The sequence below is a fragment of the Chrysemys picta genome, chromosome 14 (assembly GCF_011386835.1).
Source record: "Chrysemys picta bellii isolate R12L10 chromosome 14, ASM1138683v2, whole genome shotgun sequence".
NCBI classification, from domain to species: Eukaryota; Metazoa; Chordata; order Testudines; family Emydidae; genus Chrysemys; species Chrysemys picta.
The window spans coordinates 34,101,583-34,128,049 of NC_088804.1; the positions used below are offsets into that span (position 1 = coordinate 34,101,583).

At 40.0% G+C, this 26,467-nt stretch overlaps 1 protein-coding gene and 1 long non-coding RNA gene across 2 annotated transcripts in view; one reads left to right on the forward strand and one right to left on the reverse strand.

The window, feature by feature from the left end:
* LOC101938184 (uncharacterized) overlaps window positions 1–26,467 on the reverse strand; it is a 597,742-nt gene that overhangs the window by 485,346 nt on the left and 85,929 nt on the right. The window lies entirely within an intron of this gene.
* CDYL2 (chromodomain Y like 2) overlaps window positions 1–26,467 on the forward strand; it is an 82,807-nt gene that overhangs the window by 43,210 nt on the left and 13,130 nt on the right. Inside the window, exons 3-4 of the mRNA XM_005292325.4 lie at window positions 12,626–12,843; window positions 23,776–23,948. Coding sequence (XP_005292382.1) covers window positions 12,626–12,843; window positions 23,776–23,948 — 391 coding nt within the window. The remainder of the gene's footprint in view (window positions 1–12,625; window positions 12,844–23,775; window positions 23,949–26,467) is intronic.

The following is a 26,467-nucleotide window of genomic DNA, read 5'->3' on the forward strand; positions in this document are numbered from 1 at the left end:
TACTAGGTTGCCCCAACATGGCCATCAAGGTGTTTTTAATTCCTTAATTACTGTTTTGGTATTGTTTCAGTGAGATAAGTGTGCAGTTTATTTCTTTGCTAATCCCATAACCTTGATTATTATAGTTACCCCAGCAGTTGCCACACTACACAACCATTGCTGTTATTTGGGTATTGCATAAGAAGTTCACACCTGCATTTTGTGAAATTAAAGCCTTGCAAGTGAGATGCACCGAAATGCCCATTAACTTGAACCCTTTCAAGTGCACACACAGGCATTAATGCACCAATGTTCATGGTAGCCAGGCTGAAAATAAGGCACTTGTGTTCCAATCTGAGCATCCAAATGTCCTGTCCAGAGAAAGCTCATCTTTAAGCATATGAGTAATCCCAAAGGCTTCAGTGAGGCAACTCTCATGCTTAAAGCTGAGAGTCTGGGCTTCTGTGCTTTGCTGGGTTTGGGTGAAGGAGTCTGTTTGAAAATTGAGCTTCAGCTGTGTTGTGTGTGTAACCCTTCTGCCCATCTAAGTTGGCAGCAACCAGGGCCGGGTTCTGTATCTAGAGGTTCCGTTTCAATAACATAATGCAAAACCGGCTCGAGCCCCAACCCAGTGACCTGGGACAATTACATTCCACCCACTGGGCACCTTTAAGAGGCAATACTTCTCCTCTCGCAAGCACGGAGTCTGAGTGTAGCAGAAAATGTTCAATAACATGAGGTAAACGACATCAGCATTAAATTGGAAAAAGCACCACAAACAGGATTCCTAACACAAACCATGATCAAAAGACCCACCCCAGCAAATTGGGCCATGTTCTTTCCCTTTGGTTCTTGAATCCAGCAACCCAAAAATCACCCAGAGTCCCCAAAGTCCAACACCCCCAAAGTCTCTGTCCCTGGTCAGTGCAGCCCCAGAGTAAAAGGGGGGCATGTAGGGTGTTAAGGGGCACCTTACGTGATCCGAGCCCAACCGGCTGTCTCTCCGTGGGGTTCTGCCACAGCCTTCACCACGAGCCAGTCCACTTCCTGCCGTCCCACAAACTGCTCTGCTCTGAGCCGCTCCACTCCACTCACCGACCTGTGAGCCGCTCCAGCCAGCCCAGCAAACAGCTCCGCTTACCATTCATTGGGCCACTCCAACTATCCCCACAAGACTCCGCGCTGCTCGCTGCTCCTCCAGCCGTCTCCGCAAACTGCTCCACCAGCCGCTTAGCAATATAGCTTCAGGCTCCCCCACTAGTTAACACAGCACTCAGTGATCTCAGCTCTTAGCAACTTTAGCTCTTTTGTGATTTCAGCTCTTAGTGATTTCAGCTCATAGTAGGGGAGAGCCAGTGCTGGTGCACCCATTGGCCCAAAATGAATTCAGCTCAGCAGCCACCTGTAACTAGACTCCTAATAGAATCAAAGTTAGCTCTTACATTCAACAGTGGAGAGAGGAGGTGGTGCAATTAGTGTTTCAGGCCCTCAAAGGGGGGCCCATACCATCAGGTACAAATACCTGTCCCCACCCTCTCTCAATTCACTGGGTTGTGGAACCCATGTCCCTTGTCTAGCGAGTGCCACTTAGGTGATGGTGAGATCCTCTGTCATAAAACAGTTTCATTGTCCTTGATTCACATAATCAGGGTAACAACACTTTATTCCTCCTGCCCCAATAACAGAGAAACTGGGGATCCCACCCCATCCAAAGTAACCACTATCAGTTGCTGTTGTCTCATGCCAGGCGGGTGGGTGTGCCTATGCAAACAAGATCACCCCCTGGTGTTCTTTTCCACACTCGCCATAATTCACCACCAGATGTCAGGATAGAGCTCATCCTGACTCTGCTTACATGTGTATAACATTTAAGTTATTTTTTTTGTAGTTATAGATATTAATGAATGAAAGTTTTTAATGCCTATTACTCTTAATTCATTTTCCAGTACACAATGTATTTATTCACAATGCAATGGTTTTTACACATACCTTCCTTTTATATTTTAAGATCATTTTGTTAAAAGGGGAAAATAAAACAAGAATTCGAGGGGCAAATAAACTTCCATTTGTCCCTAGGGGGGGAAAAACGGTATCCTTGAATAATACCCTTGACAGGTCTGTCTGGAAAAAAAACCCTTCGTTGCCCTGAGCTCCCAGGTGTGCAGACACTTATGGATATGCCTTATGGCATAACAGCAGATGGCCCAAACTATCTGAGAACATTTCTTTATAATGATTTTTACATTGTATCTCCCCCACTCCTTCACTTCTATTCTTGTGCTTTACACTCGTCTTGCTCCCTTCACTCCATTCTGTTCTTTCTGCAGCCAGAAGCAAAGTGAAGCTGAATTTTGATCTCTACATCTTGAGTTTAGATGCATATCCTCCAAAAGTTCTATATCTAGCAGCACTCCTGAGTTGACGATTCCATCCAGTCTCACTTTGCAGTGGCCAACATGCACAATGGAGAAGAGAAAAAGGGGACAAACTATGCAACCAAAATAAGAGGGGAAGGGATAGAAAACGGGCAAGGAGGAGCAGGCAAGACAGGCTAAAAGTAATGCTTTTAAAAAATTTTTGCCATAGGCTTTTGAAATTTCTTCCATTCCCTGTCAGGAAGAAATTAGAGTGTGACAGAAACCAAAGGTAAATCAAAGAAATCTGCACTGCTATTCATTTCCGGCTGAGATGAATATGTTCTCTCCTCAGTTTGCACACTTACGGGAAGGCTTATTAGCATTAATACAGATGCCAGTTGTGATGAGGGCATATGTCCACTTAGTACTGGACTGACATCACCAACTCCTTTTACGTAGGACAGCAACTAAGTCTTCAGTCATCCCCAATCTTGGCTATAGTCCAACCCATAGCCTAGAAGTGAAAGGCCCCATATCCCATCACCCTGAACCAAAAGTGCCTTTCATACTATAGCAATAATGAATAATTGAATTAACCTGATAATTAAATTTATGCCATAAGCTGAGTAACCCTATAATTAAATAACCTGTATTTTGTCTATAAAATACCACACATACTAATGGTGCTGTAGAAATAAAATAATATATGTTCGGGGACTGAGGTTCAGTGGCTCCCTAAAGTGGCCTCCACTAATGCATGCCCTGCTTTGTATACACATATACTTGTATGGGCTATCACCTGCACACCCCACGGATACAATTTTCACCAACAGACCCATGGGGTACTTGTAGATGTGTGTGCACGCGCATGCACGCACATGCCTGCATGCACATTACTGGAGGTTTGGACCACTGTGCAGCTATGTCAGACTCAGCAGAGCAGCTGGGATAGCCACAGACACGGCTTTTGCCTCTGCATCCCATGGACTTGCTTTCTTCCCAGGATCTGCTGGATTGGGAGACTACACCTTTTGCCCACAATCTGCACCCTCCCTCCTGAGGAGATAATTGCCTGGAAAAATACTGCTCTTCCATAGACTTCTCTGCCGAAGGGAAGAATCCAGCCCCAACCTTGAAAGCCCAGATCAAGTAGTGCTTACCATCTTCTCCTATTATCTTTTAAGGGAATCAACAGCTGGTGATAAAAGCTTCAAGCACCTCACAATGTACATTAATATCTGTATCTTTAAAATTCTAACGTTCAACCCCACCTTGTAATACATTTACCAACATAAAAAGAAATCTCCATTCTGCATTCCTCCACTTACTCTTAATTTTCCTTAATCACAAGATTACTGTATTTTATTAGTTCTGTTACCTAGAATGGCAGAACAGAACCATGTAACAAATGACTATATGAATACTTATATCTGCCTCCATTAGGGTAAAAGTTTTTTGCCTGGTGGACATTAGAGGACAACATAAATCAAAAATGCCCTGAGCCGCACTGGTTCTGTCCACTAGGGGGCTGGACTTGCCATCTACACTAGCTAGTCCATTTCAACACACAGCATTGTAATTCCCATGAAATAGCCACATCCTCTCAGCTCTTCCCTGTCAGTAAGTGTAAGGGTGTGCTGTAGGTTAATGTACACTGCTCTCTTGTTTCCTTTGCATCTTGCCATAAACTAGGAACACCTATTGTTTTGATGTTGCTAAGGAGATGCGTGCTGTTAGCCTTGGAGGTCTGGACTCTTGCATTGTGAATGACTATAATAGGCCAGGCCATGAGGAAAACAAACACTAGGTAAACTCTGGAACATCTGTTGAAAAAACTTTCTATAGCTTGAAGCAGTATTCTGATGACATTTGTTGTCTAAAGGTGCCACAGGACCCTCTGTTGTTTGTTGTCTTCTGTTATCCCATTGCTATCTGCTTCTTTCATGATACTGCAATTGAGAGTGATTGTTGTGTCAAATTCTTTGACAGCATCAAATTTTTCCCTTTAAATAGTCTTCTTCCTGCCCTACTCTAGTTCTGCACACCGTCTGCTGAAGAATTCCTGCTTGTTATGTATCACTAACCTCTGTATCTTTCCATTATGAAAACCTTCATAGTGTCATGGTGTCCTTAATCTAAATATTCAACCCAGTTTCCTGCTTCCTTTTATTCCCCTTGTTCTGTTAATTATAGGAAACAGTAAAATGCAACCAAAAATACTCACTTTCTAAGTGTTGTTGTAGCCAAGTTGATCCCAGGATATTAGAGAGAAAAGGTGGGGGAGGTAATATCTTTTATTGGACCAACTTCTGTTGGTGAGAAAGACAAGCTTTGGAGCTTACAGAGCTCTTTTTCAGGTCTGGGAAACATACTCAAAGGCCTGGTCCACACTAACCCCCCACTTCGGACTAAGGTACGCAAATTCAGCTACGTTAATAACGTAGCTGAATTCGAAGTACCTTAGTCCAAACTTACCGCGGGTCCAGACGCGGCAGGCAGGCTCCCCCGTCGATGCCGCGTACTCCTCTCGCTGAGCTGGAGTACCGGCGTCGATGGCGAGCACTTCCGGGATCGATCGGGATTGATTTATCGCGTCTAGACAAGACGCGATAAATCGATCCCAGAAGATCGATCGCTTACATCCGGACCAGGAAGTAAGTATAGACGTACCCAAAGTGTCACAGCTAAACACAAGGTGGAACAGATTGTTTAGCATAAGTAGTTAACACATTTTAAGGGACCATTCAAGGTAAAGTGGCCATCATGGGGGCGGGGAGGGGGGGGAGGAAGGAAGGTGAGGGAGGCAGCTGGGGGTGGGGGGTTATGTGGGTGAAACCAGACAAATCAGTATGCTCTCGAATGAACTCACACAGGAAAAATTATAACAACAAAAACACATCACCTGTGGGTGAGCACTTTTTACAAAGTGATCTGACCTATCAGTCCTCATCCTCAAAGGAAAGATGCACAACAACACTTTACAATGGACTGAATAGACACATTGCAGTAATAAACCATAAATCCAATAATAATCCCAAACCCCTTGCCCCTGCTGCCTTTTTCCTCTTTCCTTCACCCACCTATAACTGGAGGGGTGTTAACACGCCACTTCACCTGGAATGGCCCTTTGAAATAAGAACATAACATAAGAACATAAGAATGGCCATACTGGGTCAGACCAAAGGTCCGTCCAGCCCAGTATCCTGTCTAACGACAGTGACCAATGCCAGGTGTCCCAGAGGGAATGAACCTAACAGGTAATGATCAAGTGATCTCTCTCCTGCCATCCATCTCCACCCTCTGACAAACAGAGGCTAGGGACACCATTCCTTACCCATCCTGGCTAATAGCCATTAATGGACTTAACCTCCATGAATTTAAACCCTCTTATAGTCCTAACCTTCATAACCTCCTCAGGCAAGGAGTTCCACAGGTTGGCTGTGTGAAGAAGAACTTCCTTTTATTTGTTTTAAACCTGCTGCCCATTAATTTCATTTGGTGGCCCCTAGTTCTTATATTATGGGAACAAGTAAATAACTTTTCCTTATTCACTTTCTCCACACCACTCAGGATTTTATATACCTCTATCATATCCCTCCTTAGTCTCCTCTTTTCCAAGCCGAAAAGTCCTAGCCTCTTTAATTTCTCCTCATATGGGACCCGTTCCAAACCCCTAATCATTTTAGTTGCCCTTCTCTGAACTTTTTCTAATGCCAGTATATCTTTTTTGAGATGAGGAAACCACATCTGTATGCACTATTCAAGATGTGGGCGTACCATGGATTTATATAAGGGCAATAAGATATTCTCTGTCTTATTCTCTATCCCTTTTTGAATGATTCCCAACATCTGTTTGCTTTTTTGACTGTCGCTGCACACTGCGTGGACGTCTTCAGAGAACTATCCACGAAGACTCCAAGATCTCTTTCCTGATTAGCTGTAGCTAAATTAGCCCCCATCATATTGTATGTATAGTTGGGGTTATTTTTTCCGATGTGCATTACTTTACATTTATCCACATTAAATTTCATTTGCCATTTATTTGCCATTCATTTTTGTGTTAACTGCTTATGCTAAACAATCTGTTCCACCTTAGCTGTGATACTCTGGTCCAATAAGAGATATTACCTCACCCACCTTGTCTCACTTTCTCAGGTCAGTCTGGATAGAAATGTGTTGATTTAAGGAACCTTGCAGATGCGTAATTGATTACATGGCTCTAAAACTATTCCCAAAACACACACCTGAGAGTTTAATGCAACAGAACTGTCTCTGGAACATTCTTATTTTCATTTGCTCTTCTGGAACATCCTTGCAACAAGTGAGTAACAAACTTGGTTAAAGTGTGAGAGACTCATCATTAGGGCCCTACCAAATTCAAGGCCCATTTTGGTCAATTTCACGGTCATCGGATTTTAAAAATCGTAAATGTCATGATTTCAGCTATTTAAATCTGAAATTTCAGTGTTGTAATTGTAGGGGTCCTGACCCAAAGGAGTTGTGGGGAGTTCACAAGGTTATTGTAGGGGTTTGGGGGTTGCCGTACTGCTACCCTTACTTCTGCCCTGCTGCTGGCGGTGGTGCTGCCTTCACAACTGGGCAGCTGGAGAGCGGTGGCTGCTGGCCGGGAACCCAGCTCTGAAGGCAGAGCCGCCACCAGCAGCAGCACAGAAGTAAGGGTGGCATGGGATGGTATTGCCACCCTTACTTCTGTGCTGCTGCTGGTGGGGCGCTGCCTTCGGAGCTGGGCACCTGGCCAACAGCCACTGCTCTCCGGTTGCCCAGCTTAGAAGTAAGGGTGGCAAATTGTGACCCCCCCCTAAAATAACATTGTGACCCCCCTGCAGCTCCCTTTTGGGTCAGGACCTCCAATTTGGGGAATGCTGGTCTCCCCCATGAAATCTGTATAGTATAGGGTAAAAGCACACAAAAGATCAGATTTCACAGGAGGAGAACAGATTTCACAGTCCGTGACACGTTTTTCATGAATTTGGTAGGGCCCTACTCATCAATTCTTAGCTAACATGGTAGCTAGAGAGACAGTGTGGTCTAGTGCATAGGACACTTGACTGGGTTCTGTTCCTGGCTCAGCACTGAACTGCTGTATGACCTTAAGCATGTCACTTCTCTATTTCCTTTCCCACCCTTTTGTTTCATCTTTTTAGACAGTACGTCTATCGGGATGAGTTCTGTACAGCACCTAGCATGATGTGGCCCTGAAGTCAGCTGGGATCTCTAGACACCAATATAAATTTTGTTCCCTTGGTGACTTTTACCAACTCTTCTTCCCAATCTTTACATGGCTCTTTCTACACACCTTCATAAGTTTTACTGCAGATTATAAATTAAATACCGGGTAATAAATAGACCTAGCTAAATTAAGGAAACATTGTCTCGTGCTCTCTTTCACATATAAACTGAGAGCACCAAAAAGCTGAACTAAAATTTTCATCTTTGTGCTTAGGCTGGGAAATCAAGCTCAAAGGTAGCTAAAGCTTCCTGTGTTTTTTTGTGACATCTCTAATTTATTTCACATACATTATTCATTTTGGGGGGATGGCTAGCTTTACTCCATGCCACAGTCATTTTTCATCTTGACATATTAAGGTGTTAACTGTTACCCTACCATGTACTAACCAGGTGATAAAAGTTAGGCAGCATTTTGTTTTAGGCTGAATATTCAGTAGGAAGACACATTATTTAATTATAGCTGCAGAGGTTAATATTCACTCTCTTGGCCCATCTCAAAAGTAGATAACTAAATTATGTGTAGGTTCCAACAACTAGAGATGAGCGTCTGAGTTCCATGCTGGAATACTGATATTGACAGACAGGCAACATTGTTCAGAATTTTGATACAGAATTGCACTATCATGGGACTATCAGACATTCCTCCCATAGATAATCCATGGATAGTTATTGGTATTTGTATCAGTTTTAGGTTTCATGCAAAAACGACCAGACCTATTTTAGTTGCATCGGTGTAAATCTTTGCATGAAACCTAAAACAATTATAGGCAAAGTGGGTGTCAGCAGACAGGATTTTAACCAACAGAAGGTCTACATGCAATCTACAGTGTCATTTGAGGAAAGCATAAATTAGAAAACATAGGTGCCATTGTAGATTGCATGTAGACCTTCTGTTGGTTAAAATCCTGTCAGCTGACACATACTTTGCTTATAATAATTGCTGTGAGGTTAACAGCTTCTTTTGTCATATCTTTAACTTCCCCACTTGGCGCACTATTTGAACAAAATGAGATGCAACAAATAATGATGATAAACTGATTGACGAGAGGCTTTTTGTTTTGATGGATTTCCCTTAAGAATTAAGCCCCCACCCTTCCCTTACCATCTGTACTTAGAACAGCTGTTGCTTATTCCTTAATAGTATGCAGATTACCAATGCAGTTAGCCCGAGGCTGCTTCCATCTCATGTCCATTCTTGCATCTAATTTCCTAAGTTCTTTAGACTTTATTGCAAAATCTCCCTCTTCAGCAGGCTTGCAGATGGACCAAACAACATAGTGAGCAGAAAGCAGAGCAAATAGTGCACAAAAGTGGTATTGGAATCTTTGGTCCCCAAAAACAAAGATGAATTATTCACAACCCCAATTATTCATTTCCCATGAAAGTTTATGCAAGAACTTTTGTTTATTTATAAGAATGTTTGTGAAAAATGAAATTGATGAAAACCTAAGTAGAAGTTTGCTTAAAGATTCATACCAGAAGTTGTTCACAGATTTAAAGGCCAGAAGGAACAACTATGATTGTCATGTCTGACTTCTTTCCTAACAAGGCTACCTATTCAAGTAGCCATCTTGAAATTTCTTTGCTTTCCCATTAGGAAAACTTTCTACTCGCACAAAACCGAACACCCTTGCCCCACCCCCTGCCCCGCCCCTTCTCCAAGGCCCCATCCCTGCTCACTCCATCCCTCCTCCCTCTCTCGCTCACTCTCCCCACCTTCACTCACTCATTTTCACCAGGCATTCCAGTCAAAAAACCGGACACCTGTGAACTGTATTTCCCATCTACTGTTTGTAAAAAAGCTACAGTCCTCCAGTCAGGCACAAGAAACAGTACCATGCATCCTAGATGACATATACTTAGTGAACAGAAAATAGATGAAGACCTAGATAAAGGAAGTTGGTTGCAAACAATGACAGGCTGAAATGCTTTCACAAAGTATTTGCTGAATAATTCTGAATGCCGAACAAATCTGTACAAGTGAGTCAGTCACCAGGGCTGCAGATGCTTCTACACTGCTTATCGTTAAGCACATGAATACTCCCGCTGACTTCCATGGAACTCCTCCTGAGTTTAAAGTTAAGCACATATGTGTTTGCAAGATTGAGACCTCAGTTTGCAAATAATTCATGAACAGAAAAAAAAGGAATAAACTACCAGACAAGTCATTGTGCTCTAGTAATGAGTCACTAAAACAAGGAAGAAGCCAAAAATGTACAAGTTATAATTTTTAAAATTTCAAGCATTTTAAAATGTGGTGTTGGTCTGGGATTTTTACATTTGAAAATAATTCTTGTCAAAAAAACAAACAAAACCCCCCTAAAGGCTTCAAATATTCTTTCTAAACTAAGGAACTACTTTAAATTTAATGTTTCAATTAATAAACCATTATTTAATTGAATATATCTGCTAGAGCTCTACTAGAGAGTGTCTATAATTTAACTCTAAAAAGAGTTTTATTAAATCCCAGAAAAAATAGAATTAACAAATATGTATATATTAAATCAGGCCAGACTCTATCAGCTGAATACTATTAGACATTTAATATAGTTTAGTACTAAATATAATAATTGCAGGGTATAAACGGATATTTTACAGGATGTGAACATTTGCAGAGTCCAGGGTTTAGTGACGGCTAGTCATGTCGTTGAATTAGCTACTCAGACATCGAGTAATGGAAATATTAAGACTATCGAAGGAAGATGGCTGGCTCCTGTTAGGGAATCTTTCACTATAAATTCATCATTACAGTCATCAGTAACAATGTGTTTTTAATTGGACAAAGATGAACTAAGCTACAAAATTTAAATCCATGTCCTAATTTCCATCCCTCCTCCTCAAAAAAACCATCTTAGCTTTTTAATACCAAAACCAGGAGGTTGGTTTACTCCGCTCTAGAGGTAAGAACAAACAATTAAATACAGATTCAGGTTTGGATGCAGACTGTACTCCTCTTTTTCCTTCCTGCATGTTTGGAGTATTTTGGGACCATCTCTCTCTTTTTTTTAAAAAATGGCCAATAAATCAAGTAAATTGAGCAACTTTAACTTCTGCTTTTGCATAGTCTATATAAGAACATAAGAATGGTCTGACCCAGTATGTCCAATGGTCCACCTAGCTCAGTATCCTGTCTTCCGACAGTGACCAGTGCCAGATGCTTCAAAGGGAGTGAACAGAACAGTGAAATGTATCAAGTCATCTACCCCGTCATCCAGTCTCAATTTCTAGCAGTCAGAGGTTTAGAGACACTCTGACCATCTTGACTATTAACCATTGATGAACTTATCTAATTATTTTATTCACCCATCATTTTAATGGTAATGACATTTAAAATATCTATAACTGCAAAAAGGAGGAGACTTACAGAAAGCATGTGTTTAGGATATTTTTATGACTCCATAACACAGCCTTTGGCCTACTTGTGTATTGTTACTAATGACAACATATTTCCTGAATATCCCATAGGAATTATAAATATGAACAAAGCAGGAGTTACAATTTGTTGCAAGCAGAACTCAGGATAAGCTGAATGTTTCTCAGTAAGATGCTGTTTCGTTGTGGTGGTTTTGTTTTTAAAAGAGGAAGCATGTATTTCTTGTCATTGATTTAGTGTTTTCCTATCAATATGTGTTCTGCATAATGGCACCAGCATTAATACATTTTTTTGCAGTTTAATGTTATAAGTACAGGTGATTAAAAAGTCAGTATTTACCTACTGTTACTACACAGTGGTATATGAGATACCACAGTTGTGTCCTAGTCTCCCTTTTGTGGGGAGGGGACTTTTTATTAATGTAAAGTTACAATAAGACATTAACATACTTCATTATATATTATTACTTATTAAGGATCAGCTTAATATTCAAAGAACCTGGCTAAAGATTCTGGCTTCGTAGTTGGAGAGCCCTCATTCTCTGAGTATGCTAAAAAGGGTGACCAAATTTTTTAAATGGCTATCCTCTTTTTGGCACTTCTCTTGCGTATATACTTGGTGTAAAAGCTTTTCTAATATGAGGACAGTATGTATTTTACTATTCCACGATTCCATTGAAGGAGAAGTAATATTTTCCCAATAATGTGCAATACAAGGTCTTGCTGCTAACAGTAAAAAAAAAATAAAAAAAAAATTAAATTTGTCATCCTGTTTAAAATGTAGATCCTTTACTGGAGCATTCGGTAATCAGGTCAGGGAACCTCGAGGAAGCCAGCATTTTGTCATGAGATGACTTTTAGTTTCCTCCCAAAACTGTTTTATTCTTGGACATAAACTTCACATGTGCAAATAGGTTTGCCTTTCCCTGCAGCCTCTCCAATGGAGCACCTTGTATCAAGTTGTATCGTAATTTGAGCATAATCTCAGATACCACAGTGGGATAACACTGGGTAAAATACTACCTTTAATGGTGACCGCTGGAATTATTAGGAAGAGGAGTGTGATAGTGGAGTCAGCTTAGCTGTAAATGTTTGATATGAACTGCTCTATCTTGCTCTGAGTCCCTGTAGAGATGTACAATTGGGGACCCTGTTCCTACATTAAAGTTGCCAAATGGAGTTGGTAATGGCTTTAGCTCTGTATACAAGGAACAATATGTATCTTAGGAAGAGATGATATGGACTAAGTCAATAATGCCCAGCTTTGCCAAAGAAAACTGAATTAGAATTTTCCCATGGACTTGAGGGTCACCCCAAATTCACATAAAAGAGCAGGGTACAGCTGCTCTCATTTTCCACTACAGGCACCTCTGTTGAGACTACCAAAATGCAATGATTGATCTAGATCAGAGTGGTCTTTTGCTCAGATCATGATAGAGCATTTCATGCTAGGATACGCAGGCTGAACTGCTGTAGTAAAAATGAGCAGTCAGGGGACACACTAGAATTCGTGGGCCACATTTGGTTGCTGGACACATTTTTGCCCACCCTTGGAATAGGATGATCTAGACATCAAGTGAAATTCAAGTTAATAATACACTACACTGTTTTCTTTGGAGGTATAGACATGATCACATGTATCCATTTTGGTTGTTTGCATTTGAAAGGTTCCTCTCTGGCCAATGGAGGCCTGAATCTGCACAGCACTGTGAAAAGGAAACTGGATGGGGAGAAAGATTATGTCTTTGATAAGAGACTAAGGTACAGCGTGCGTCAAAATGAAAGTAACTGTCGGTTCAGGGACATTGTGGTCCGGAAAGAAGATGGTTTCACACACATTCTGCTCTCCAGCCAGACTTCAGATAACAATGCACTGACCCCAGAGGTAAGCATGTAGTCATAAAAGCAAAAGAAAGCCATCTTAATAGATGGGAATGTGGTTAACCTGAAAATTAAGGCAACTCTTCATCTGTATTTTTAGAGGGTGGGGTTCCCTATTAAATATCTTTTTAAAATTTATGGAGCTCAAATATTCCATCTTTCCATGCTTGGAGTTTTATCCAGATGGATCTAACTATTATATGCAATGGAAATTATTTTTTCTCCCCAAATAAAAGATGAAGAGTAAGAAAAGGAAAGATGTGATCACTAATCCCTGCCTGCAGTTTTAAGAAGTAGTTGTTCAAATGTAAAAATTACTACCCTTAATAATATGTTTGATTAGTAGTGCAAGGATTTATACACATATACAGCTCAAATCAGGATCTTATCTCAGGATAAAAATTCAAAAAATTAAAAGTCATCTTAATCCTTCACTGCTTTTATTTAATTGTCCATTTGACATTTTCATGCATTGTATTCTTTACAAACTGAGGCCCCAACCCTGCACTCAAATGCACAGGGATTCAGGGTGTCTCTGTATAAGTGATGTTATTGATTTCCATTGAGTCAGTCATTCTACATCTAGAATTGTTTTGTCTCGTTTATCAAGACTTCTATTAAGTAACAAATGTGTCATATTGAAATTAATTCCCAATAATTGAACACAGCTAAAAGCATTGCCAAGCACATTAGGCCTTAAATTTTACCTCCCCCCTCAAATAGTTAAGATCCAGTGGGGAATGTACTCTGTCTTTCATATTGGGGACACACAGACGTTAATGCTGTTGGTACCATACAAAACTAGACACTTACCACCCACAGTTTTTGCAATATTTATAGGTAGGGCCCTACCAAATTCATGGTCCATTTTGGTCAATTTCATGGTCATAGGATTTTAAAAATTGTAAATTTCATTATTTCAGCTATTTTAATCTGAAATTTCATGGTGTTGTAATTGTAGGGGTCCTGACCTAAAAAGGAGTTGGGGGGTTGCAGTACTGCTATACTTAACCCTGTGCTGCTGCTGGCAGCACTGCCTTCAGAGGAGGGCCGCTGGAGAGCAGCGGCTGCAGGCCGGGAACCCAGCTCTGAAGGCAGAGCTGCTGCCAGCAGCAGCCAGATCTAAGGATGGTATGGTACGCTATTGCCACCCTTACTTCTGCACTGCTGCTTGCAGAGCTGGGCCCTCAGTCAGCAGCTGCCACTATCCTGCTGCCCAGCTCTGAAGGCAGCAACGCAGAAGAAAGGGTGGCATGGTATGGTATTGCCACCCTTGCTGCTGGCGGGGCACTACCTTCAGATCTGGGCACCCGGCCAACAGCCACCACTCTCCAGCCACCAAGCTCTGAAGTCAGCACAGAAGTAAGGGTGGCAATACTGCAACCCCCCTAAAATAACCTGTGACCTCCCTGCAACTCCCTTTTGGGTCAGGGCCCCCAATTTGAGAAACGCTGGTCTCACCCGTGAAATCTGTATAGTATAGCGTAAAAGCACACAAAAGATCAGATTTCACAGGGGAGACCAGATTTTACGGTCCGTGATGCCTTTCTCATGGCCATGAATTTGGTAGGGCCCAAATTATAAGGAATACTGTAGTAAAGGTAAATCCTATCGAGCACCAAACATCCATTTTAACGGTACTCACCATACATATAAAAATTACATTAAATCCATCATTCCTATAGAATCCATCACTTCATAGAATCCATCACTTCATTATAAGGCAAATAACTTTACGTATATGTATGAGACTGCTGTACTATAACTAAATGACTGCTGACTGAGGCAAACCAAAGATTTGCCATGTTAACTTTAAACAGACATCGCTTTGTGTTGCTGGCCCTGAGAGCTCATCCCCAGATCGCCAAGAGGAGTTCAAGTTCATTGAGCAGTTGGCTAGAGCCCAAAATTCTCCAAAGAAGCCATACCTGGCCTACTCCTTTGAATCTTTTCTGTAACCCAGCAGCCCACCTCTATGCATGAACCACACAAACAAATATGGTGGGCTCCTTCTCTCAGATCTGCAGCACTGACAGTATTCCCGGTGCTGGGCTGATATCATTGCTGAAGCTGGAAACATGGAAATAAATAGCCTTTTTATTTCTAAAGCTACATTAATATCTAAGGCTGGATGGTCAGGGCTTAGTAGGGTGACCAGACAGCAACTGTGAAAAAACGGGACAGTGGGTGGGGGGTAATAAGCACCTATATAAGAAAAAGTCCCTAAAACCAGGACTATCCCTATAAAAACAGGACATCTGGTCACCCTAGGGCTTAGTAACAGGGTATCTAGCTTTTCACATCTAGCTTGCGTGTTTAAAACCCACAATTTCAGCAACGAGACCAAGGGCCATGCAGTATGGAGCAAATCTCTGGTCCCTAGTGTGTGGTTTCTCCTAGGCAGGGTTGAGACAATATTCTGCGGGTGAACACAGAGCTTCAGTCCCCAGGGCTGTCAGTTTGACACCTTTTACCAGCACTAACCACACATGTGCAGAACACTTATAGAGAATGGGGAAGGGGGTTTGATTTTGTTAAAAGTTACTATGTTCATTTCAGACTCTATTAGAAACATAGGAAAAAATGTTTGCTCAAATCTGCTCAGAGCAGGTCTAGCTGATGTGGAAGTTAAAACTTGAGCTGCAGCTAGGGTGACCAGACAGCAAGTGTGAAAAATCGGGACAGGGGTGGGGGAACATAGGAACCTATACAAGAAAAAGACCCCAAAATTGGGACTGTTCCTATAAAATCGGGACATCTGGTCACCCTAGCTGCAGCCGCCATGGTTGCTGCCACCAGTAGAGTAAGTAGACAAGGCAGCAAGGCTTGTGCAGCCCAGAATCATTATAAACTATACATTACACAAAGGCCCACTCTCTCCATAGCTTCTTCCATTGTGATTCCTCCTGACCCAGCCACAGCTGGACTTCCTTTGGGCTTTAGCTGTTTTGTTAAACTAGTGATTTACGCTGTTTATCCCCACTTAATTAAAGATGTCTAAAAACCCAAAGGTTATATATTATAGAGTTCTCTGCACATGTCAAAGCAGCGCCAAGCAAACATTTGCCTGACAAAAGATTAACCTCAACTATGGTATGCAATTCAAGTTATTATCACTAGGCTTGTTGATATCAAGAGTAAAGGGAGGTAAATGAACACTAAATGGAACATCATACTTCATTGCTAGTAACTACATCATAGTTGAAGTTCATGCAGTTGATTTTAGCATAAAACATGCCTATGTTCCTTTCTTTTAGGATTTGCATTGATTGTAATTGGCTCAGTGCCATTGTGGTTTTTGAAAAAAAGATTCAGATTACTAATGGGATTATTTCCTTTTATCTTTAACTAGACATTGCTCATTTTGAAAAATTATAATTTTGCTTTGGTATTTTATTTCATTTTTTAAAGAGAGTCATGCAAATTTTCAACATAAATTCCACCAATGGGTTATTTAACTTTTCAGGTCACTTGCTAATTTTGAAGATTTGATTCCAACTTTTTTGAAAGTTTATTACCTAAACATATAGAAAACTTCTGTTATTGTTTTTTAAACTCAACAACTTTTGGTAATCCAAAATCTGTTTCAGACCCAGGAACATGGTTAATCCATTGTTTTTATTCTTCCTAGTTAGGGTAACAGTACTTCTGGGGATTAATAATTTACTGAGTTAAAAAGCAGAAGAGTAGATGAGAAAATATATTCTAGATTGATGATCGCTTTAGTAAAGATTGACAAAACTACTCCATATGCATTATGAGTCAAAAACTGAAAGTGGAGGTACACACATGAAATACCAACATTCATTCTTCTAGACATGAAAAAAGGCAGTGCTTGTAGTGTTATGGATATATGTCACATCACTGGTTTACTTGCACTCTTCTTCTCATGAAATATGTCAGGTTCAAGTTGACAGCTATCTGTATTATTATTCTCCTAGCAGACAGATTGCTTCTTATGGCAGACTTCAATCACAAGTATTGCCCTATCATTCCAGTAGAATTTATCATCCCATATAATTTATCAGATATCCTTGTACTGGAAAGGACTCAGTGTGCTTACAGGAGTGCTGATGTATCAATAAATAATAGAATTAAATGTATAAATAACAAGGCTATCAAAAGTAATCACTGCATAATAGTTATAAAAATGCTACCAAGGGTTTAGAACGTTTTGCTCATTGTAACATTTTTAGAGAATGTTTCTCTTTTAAAAATTATATATATCAGCAAATGGACCATTACAGTTTCAAATAAATACATGACATTTAATTTTTTAAACCTGGTACTTCTATTGGTTTATACAGGTTATGTGTAGGCGAGTTTAGGGATAAATTCCCAATTCACTGAGACTTCCTGAATATAAGCAAAGTTTAGAGAGAAGTCTTTAAAAACACCCATTTGTAAGAAGGGGAGGGGAGAGGAGAAATAACTCAACTAAGCTCTTAGAAAGATAGTAGTCTAATTTTATTTTAGCAGTTTAAGTGCATTTTATATCGGTTTATAAAAGGGAAATCTTGCCAGACAGACAAACCTGGTTGCTTTTTTTATAGGACTACAAAATTAGCAATCTAGAGAAAGCAGTAGTTTTAATATATTTGGATTTCAGCAAAGCAGTAGATGCAGGACCGAGCCTCAGCTGGCCTAAATTGGTGATTTGGCTGATTTACACCAGCTGAGGATCTGGTCTTGTGAATTTTTGCTCATAACATTAAATCATTAATTCAAATAGGACTTGGGTAGGAATAATCTCCTGACAAATGAAAACTGGTTGAAGGGCCATAAAAGAAAAGTTAAATGATAAACAGCAGTGTATTGAGTTGGGGAAGATATCTACTGGGCCACTGCAGGAATCAGTGCTGGATCTGGTCTGGAAGACAAAATAAACTACATTTTAATGAATTTCACAAATTATATTAAGTGGCAGGAAGGTGAAAATAAATACCAGAGAGGCCAGAGAAATTGTACATGGGACCCTACAGAGAGTCTGGCAACAGACAGAAAGAATATATTATACTGAATTCAGTGGGGAGCTCTGCTTAAAAAAACAATGGCTTAAACTGGACCAAAATGATATTCATTTTGGAATATTGCTAGCATTCGGTTGTGTAGCCGAGAAGTAGATTTTGTGCTCATCCTGTATGATTATCAATAAGTATGCTACGTCTATTTATGTATGTTTAAACATCTATAGGAAAACAATCTAAAAGACAGATATTCAATGAGAAGTGTAGAAAACTATAATGCCAATGGAGACTTAGAAGAGTCTGATAGCGAACTGCAAGTTAGAGACAAATGTGCACCATGGAATAGTAGAAAGGCCAATAGAATTTTAGGCTGCACAAGCATCATATCACAGAACCAGGGAATTCTGGTAATCCAAGTATACTCTGTTCAGCTTCTGAGCACATCTTCACTAAAGAAGTATTGACAAATTTAGAGAGGAGCAACAAAAATTATCAGGAGACTAGAAGGGCTAACCCACGATAGGCTTTCTAGGTTTTTTTTTTTCTTTCTAATTTTGGGTGTTTATATTAATATGAATTATGTCCCATTTGTAGGGGTGAAAATAAGTTCTTATTTATATTTTTAAAATGTTTTCCATTTTAAAATGTCAGAAATTTGGCCTCCTCTGATTCAACTTGATCCCAGGGACTGACCTTTAAAGTCCTTCGGCTCCCTCCGCGAACAAACAATCTTCAGCACGGGGGGGGGGGGGGGAATTGGGATGGGGGAGGAGTGTTGTGTACATTTAATAAAACCTTTTCTCAAATTGCTGCTTCTGTGTGGTTTTACACATTAAAACATAGATATTTGTTCTGAGGTCCAGAAGGAGGTGGGAGGCAGACCAGTTGAGAGTCTCTGGGTAAAAAGATAAAAGGGGTAAAAAATAGGGTGACATCATGGTAGGGGTCTACTGTAGACCACCAAATAAGGAAGAGGTGGAGGATAAGGCATTTCTAGAACAAATAACTGAAATATCCAAAACACGAGACCTGGTAGTAATGGGGGACTTGAACTATCCAGACATCTGTTGGAAAAGTAATTTGGCAAAACACAAAATTTCCATTAAGTTCTTGGAATGTGTAGGGGACAACTTTTTGTCCCAGAAAGTGGAGGAAGTAACCAGGGGGGCCACCCATCTTAGACTTGATTCTGATCAACACAGTGGAATTGGAAGTGAATCTGAAGGTGGAAGGCATTTTGGGTGAAAGTGAGCATGAAATTATGATTTCATGGTTTTAAGGGAAGGAAGGAATGAGAGCAACAGAATAAAGATAATAGACTTCAACAAACTCGTAGAACTGGTAGGTAAGGTCCCATGGGAAGAAAATCTAAGGAAAAAAGGAGTTCAGGAGAACTGTTAGTTTCTCAAGTAAACAATATTAAAGGCACAATTGCAAACTATCCCAATGTGAAGGAAAGATAGGAAGCGTAGTAAGAGGCCAATATGGCTCTAGCAGGAGCTTTTTAATGATCTGAAAAATCAAAAAGAAATCCTACAAAAAGTGGAAATGAAGATGAATTGCTTAGAAGGAGTATAAAAGAATAGCACAATCATGTAGGAATAAAATAAGAAAGACTAAGGCACAAAATAAGGTACACCTAGCAAGGGACATAAAAGGCAATAAGAAGAGGTACTTTAAACACAGTAGGAACAAGAGAAAGACTAAGGAAAGTGTGGATCCTCTGCTTAGCGGGGGGAAAAGAGCTAATAACTGATGACATCAAAAAAGCGGAGGTGTTTAATGCCTATTTTGCTTCAGTCTTCACCAAGGAAGGTTAAATGGTAACCAGATACTCAACACATTTAATATTAACAACAAGGGGGCAGGAATGCAAGCCAAAACAGGGAAAGATCAGGTTAAAGAATATTTACGTAAATTAGATGTATTCAGTTTGGCAGGACCAGATGAAATTCATTATAGGATACTTAAGGAACTAGCTGAAGCAATCTCAGAACCATTAGCAATTATCTTTGAGAACTTCTGGAGGACGGGTGAGGTCCCCAAAGACTGAAGAAGGGCAAATATAGTATCTTTGAAAGGGGGAACAAAGAGTTCCCAGGGAATTATAGACCAGTCAGCCGAATTTCAACACCTGAAAAGATAGTGGAATAAATTATTAAACAATCAATTGGCAAGCACATGGAGGATAATAGGGTTATAAAAAAATAGCCAGCATGGATTTATCAAGAACAAATCATGCCAAACCAACCTAATTTCCTTCTTTGACAGAGTTCCTGACCTAGTGGATAAGGGAAAGCAGCAGATGTGTTATACCCTGATTTTAGTAAGGCTTTTCATAAAGTCCCACATGACATTCGCATAATGAAACTAGGGAAACGTGGTCTAAATGAAATTACTATAAGGCAGCTGAACAAATGGGTAAAAGACCTTACTCAAAAACTTATCAATGATTCACTGTCAAACTATCAGGGGAAATTGTGGGGTCACCCAGGGGTCAGTCCTGGGGCTGGTACTATTCAGTATTTTCATTAACAACTTGAATAATGGAGTGGAGAGTATGCTTATAAAATCTGCAGATGACACCATGCAGGGGGGGGAGGGTTGCAAGTAGTTTGGAGGACAGGATTAGAATTCAAAATGACCTTGACAAACTGGAGAATTGGTCTGAATACAACAAGATGTGAAATTCACTAAATCCAAGAGCAAAGTACTTCATTTAGGAAGGAAAGATCTGCACAACTACAAAATGGGGAATAAACTGGCTAGGCACTAGTACTGCTGGAAAGGATCTGGGGGTTATAATGGATCACAAGTTGAATGAGTCAACAATGTGATGCAGCTGCAAAGAGAGCTAATATTCTACAGTGTAGAAAGAGGAAAATCGAATGTAATAAACAGGAGGTAACTGTCCTACTCTGCTCGGCACTGGTGAGGCCTCAGCTGCAGTACTGTGTCCAATTCTGGGCACTGCACTTTAGGAGAGATGTGAACAACTTGGAGAGAGTCCAGAGGAGAGCAACAAAAATGATTAAAGGTCTAGAAAACCTAACCTATGAGGAAAGGTTAAAAAAAACTGAGCATGTTTAGACTTGAGAAAAGATGACTGATGGGGGGACCTGATAACAGTCTTCAGATGTTAAGGGCTGCTATGAAGGAGACTGCGATCAATTGTTCACTGAAGGTCAGATAAGAAGTAATGGGCTTAATCTGTAGCAAGGGTGATTTAGCTCAGATATTAGGGAAAATTTTCTAACTATAAGGGTAATTAAGCTTCCAAAGAAGGCTCTGGAATCCCCATCTCTGGAGGTTTTTAAAACAGTTTGGACAAACACCTGTCAGGGATAGTCTACGTTTAACTGGTCCTGCCACAGCGCAGGGGCTGGACTTGACTTCTCAAAGTCCCTTCAAGCCCTTCATTTCTATTATTCTATCCATTTAAACCTAAGTCTAGAAATATTTATGTGGAAAAATGAAGAGATCCAGATATACATATGGGCTAAGAGCGAAACGAGTATTTGAAGGATGATAACATCAAGGAAGAGAGAAATTGTAGATGTGCATATAAACATATGGGGATGGGAACATTACAGTTGAATATCAGGAGGAATTAACTGTCAGGAGAGTCATATCCTATCATCACATTTGAAGCAAAACTCCCCATTACGATCAACAGGAAGTTTTGCTTCTAATTTGGCCACACAATATTGCCCAAACATGTTGACTACATTATAGAATCTGCCAAGGAAACAGTGGAAGTCCCAGTGTTGGGGACACATAAAACATTAGAAAATAGACTGACGAGAGCAATCTTATAATAGCAGGGAGTTGGACTAGTCAATCCGATAGAGCTCTACCTTACACAGTTCTATATCTTCTGAAATAAATGTTTAGCTCTGATCAGGTCTAAAATCACATGCAAAACTTTATGAGTAGATTGTTCTCACTTCACAGCTATAACAAAATTTGCATATGCTGTTCTACCCAGCTGCATTTTTGCATGACTGTGGGTTAATATTCTCAAAAGGACTGAGGCTCTGCCTCCATGATTTGGGTGTAAATTGCCCTCACAAAATTGGTGCTGCCATTTTTGTACATGAATTCTAGCTACAGAGCTGAGAGAACTTCTGCCTATAACTACCTGATTTTCACACACAGTCAGGATTGTAAGCACTCGAATGTGTACCTACAAAAGAGTTTTTACCTTCTGAAAACTTACCTTGCCATTTCTCATGTCCAAGCTTTATACACACTAGAATTCAGATCTTTCTGTTTGCACATGCAAATCAGGTGGACAGCACGGTACATGATTCGCACAAACAAATGAAAGCTTGTTCCCATAAATCAGTGTTTCCCAAACTTGGGACGTTGCTTGTGTAGGGAAAGCCCCTGGCGGGCCGGGCCGATTTGTTTACCAGCCGCGTCCGCAGGTCCGGCTGATTGCGGCTCCCACTGGCCACGGTTTGCTGCTCCAGGCCAATGGGAGCTGCTGGAAGTGGCGCAGGCCGAGGGACGTACTGGCCGCTGCTTCCAGCAGCTCCCATTGGCCTGGAGCAGCGAACTGCAGCCAGTGGGAACTGCGATCAGCCAGACCTGCGGACGCGGCAGATAAACCAGCTCGGCCCGCCAGGGGCTTTCCCTACACAAGTGGCGTCCCAAGTTTGGGAAACACTGCCATAAATCATAGAATTTGTGTGTGCAAAGCCTGTCCAGAAAAAGTGGCATGCATAAAATTGCACCTGTACATTTAGTGACGTTTTTTAAAATAGATTTGGATTAGAACATGTCTGTACAGCACTTCGGAGATGTAAAGCACTTTTCAAGCATTAAATAGTGAAAAGTAGTAGTTGCCACCTGAATGTCTTATTTCTCTACATCTGTAACTCATCAAGCCAAATTTTGCAATCTTTGAAAAATTTACCTGTACATCCAAATCTTTCAGCATAAATGAGAGCAGAATTTGGCCCATCACGCTTAGGGGCCTGAATCGATAAGGCACTTAAATACCTGTATGTACAAAAGTTTAAGCAAATGCATAGTCTCGCTAAATGAAATCATAGTCCCACTGGAGTCGATAAGAAAACTCCCATTGATTTAAATGGGCAGGATTTCACACATAGAAGTCAATAAGAGTAGTCAGGCAACAGGGCAATTCACATGCTTAAAGTTATATATGTGCTTACATGCCTTGCTCAGTCAGGGCCGGAATGAAAACTACCTGCAGAAATTTATGAAATATTATTCCCCTTCTTAAAATGATTGGGAAAAATATTGTTCTTGCAATAATAATAGGCTCTTATTTCAACACCAGTACATCAAAGTCTTAAAGATTTTGACTAGTGTTTATGAATAATTTGATCTAATAGTAAATCAAGCAGTAAATTAGTCATCTTTCTAGTGGCTTTTATTACGATAGCATTTGTAGACTTTAAAAATGTCACTGACCATAGCACTATAAACAATAAATTAGCCATAAATCTGTGCATTTAAAGTTGTATTGTTCCACCTGGCTGATACAGACTACCCTAACTGAACTGGTGGAAGAACTGAAGACCAGGGTTTATATATTTCACTCAAACACAGAACTTACCATGCTATTGCTGTGGTAACAACTTTGATGGTACAATGATGTACATCCGTTTATTTTTTTAAAAGTCATAGGAGCAAAACAAGAGCCAAGAAACAAGAAATCTGTTAAATATCAATAGAATAACACAATTTAGGTAACCAGAATTTCCCCCATAGGATAAGCAAAGAAATGCCACCTTGTCAAAAATGGATCTGAATTACTGCATGTCCGCAAAGCACTTCAAAGATGTAAGAGCTTTGTAAACACTATTATAATTCAAAGTACTTAAGTTACAATGGCCAAAATATACATCTCTAACAACAAGTACAATTTTATAAAGCAAGATAAATTATCTTGCAAAGGCATGCATGTCGAATTGTTTACTTTTCTTTATCCACAGATCATGAAGGAAGTTCGGAGAGCATTGTGCAATGCATCAGCTGATGACAGTAAACTCTTACTTCTCAGCGCAGTGGGAAGTGTATTCTGTAGTGGCCTAGATTACTCATATTTAATTGGCAGGTTATCCAATGACAGAAGAAAAGAAAGCACTAGGATTGCAGAAGCTATAAGGTGACCCAAGCTTACATATGATCTCTAAATTATGAAATGCAGTGTGTGATTATAAAAAATATCTGTCAGGTCGAAGAGTGTTATATATTTAAGTGTTGATTGTATGCTAATTTCAGTCCTACAAATTCATTTAACAAGAAAAAGGAATGGATTTGCTGTAGCTTTTTCTTACGAGACAGAACTCTTTTATTTCCAGTACAATGTGTTAAGATTTATTTAGTTCCACTACCTCAGTGTATTTCAAAATTCTTCCTCAAGTCTCAAATTCAAATTGAGATGTAACTTTGTTTTTTAAATTAGCTGTGGCTTCATGTTTTAACATTGTTCCTCGAAGCCACATATTTTACTTGTTTCAGTTTTCATCATTTTAATGAGTTTCAGTACAAATGGGGATCTATGACTTAGTCATGTTATATTAATATAGCAGGCTTCTAATGTATTTCAGAACCTTATTAGAAAGGTTTCTGATATTTTTCTTACATTTAAATCATGTAATTTATATGTAAATGTAGTTCTATTTTCATAACTAAAATGTGGTTTTGCTTAAAATATCAGATTATTTTAATAGAAATCCAGGGTTTATGAAGTGCTGTCTATAAATCAGTCTACACTATAAACCATCAAATGTTCCCATTATCCACAATGGTATAAATATATGACCAGATCTTCAGGTGGTGTATATCAGTGTTACTCCATTAGAGTCAATAGAACTACATCTTTTTACACCAGCTGAGAACTTGGCTCAGACTTATTTCCTACAAATATGTATTCCTCTTTTGAGAGCTTTCAAATTTTATGCAGAACATTCTGACATTATTATGAAGGAATCCAACTAAAGGGGATGGTTTCCTATAGATCTGGACTTCAGCTATATTAGGACAACTTGTTTTATTGTTTCATGATATAAATTAACAGAATTATCTAACGGAAGTCAAGCCATTTTAGTAATGACCTCAGTCTGTTGATGACCAGGGTCTTGGTTACTGCTGTGACTATTGTCAGTTTCAGGGCAATTGCACCTGTATTTTTTAGGGTCCCAGCAGTCACCTCTCTTGGGCAGAGACCCGCATGTCACTCCATCCTGACTGGGGGTTCTTTAAGGTTATACAGTTCCCTGCCTACACTGTGATCTCCCCAGCAAGCTAGACTGCCAAAAAAGCCATTGTTGGTTCTTTTCTTTCTCCCCGGGGGCTGCCACCTGTGTATTGCTGTCAGTTATAAATTATCACACAGCTCATTCTAAGCAAGCACATGTATTCTTAAGATAAAAGCATTACAGGGAAAACATTACAAACAATAAAAGAATCTACATGCATGCTGAAAAGGTTATCAGAGCTCACCCCAACTCCAACCTTGATCCCTGGTCAGTCCTTCAAAACCCACAACTGGGGTTTCCCTGTGGTAATAAGTTCATAATGGTCTCAGATTCAGAAGCAGAATCCCAACTGCAGTACAACTATTTCTTTATACAGCTTGGGCATGTGATCTGCAGTCTCCTGGAACAGATAATCAGCAGACAATTACCCATTCCTTAGGGCATAGTTTCAAAAGGCTGAGGTTTTGCATAACTGAAAGTGGAGAATTTGCATTAACCTCTCCCTAAGTAGATTTCCTGGGGAATACCTCACATTTAATGTCCCAAAGTCCATTCTTGTCTGGAACATTTTCAATGTAGACCTTTGAACTCCCGGGCCTCACATCACATCTGCCTCCTGGAGAGGCTACATACAATCCAAAATATATAAGATTTGCATTGAATACAATGGACCCCAAAGACACTTCAACTTAATTCAGTAAGGTCTCCCAAGAATACACAGGAAATTGCCATATCTGTCACAACTATTACAGTACAATTTGGATACTTCTATTAGACATTTCTGAAACTTAAAGTAGAGAAAAACGAACGTCTTGTAAATTTAATTATATAATATTATGGCTTAAATTTTCAGAAGTGTCTTGTGAGGCTGAGGACACCTGAAGGAGGCCTAATTTTTATGGGATGGACGTTCAGCACTTTCTGAAAATCAGGCACCTTCAAAGTGTGTCAAAATCACTAGTTATTTATGAAATTGTGTGTGTGTGTGTGTATACACCCATACACACACACACCACAATCAATATGTAAATACTTGTTTAATGTTTGTTTTATAAATATGAATGACTAAATAAACATACATTTATACACACAAAAATCCCATAGATGTATAGAGTCATACATATCCATTCAACATTTAAACAAGTATGGACCAGACTGTGATACTCTGACTCACATTGGTAGTGCCTTACTCCACAAACAGTCGCATAGATTGTAAGCTACTATTCAGTGCAAGGAAGGGTATTGCAATATGGCCCCGTATAAACTGCTCAATGAAATCTGGTATGTCCCTCATATAGGGCCTGACAACAAGCAGTGAAGTCAACTGGATTCTTATTTAAAAGGGGTGTGGATCAAGTCCTTATATAGTCCATTTTGCCATCCTTTCTTCTGTTAAAATCAGTAGTAGTCTCAGAATAACATC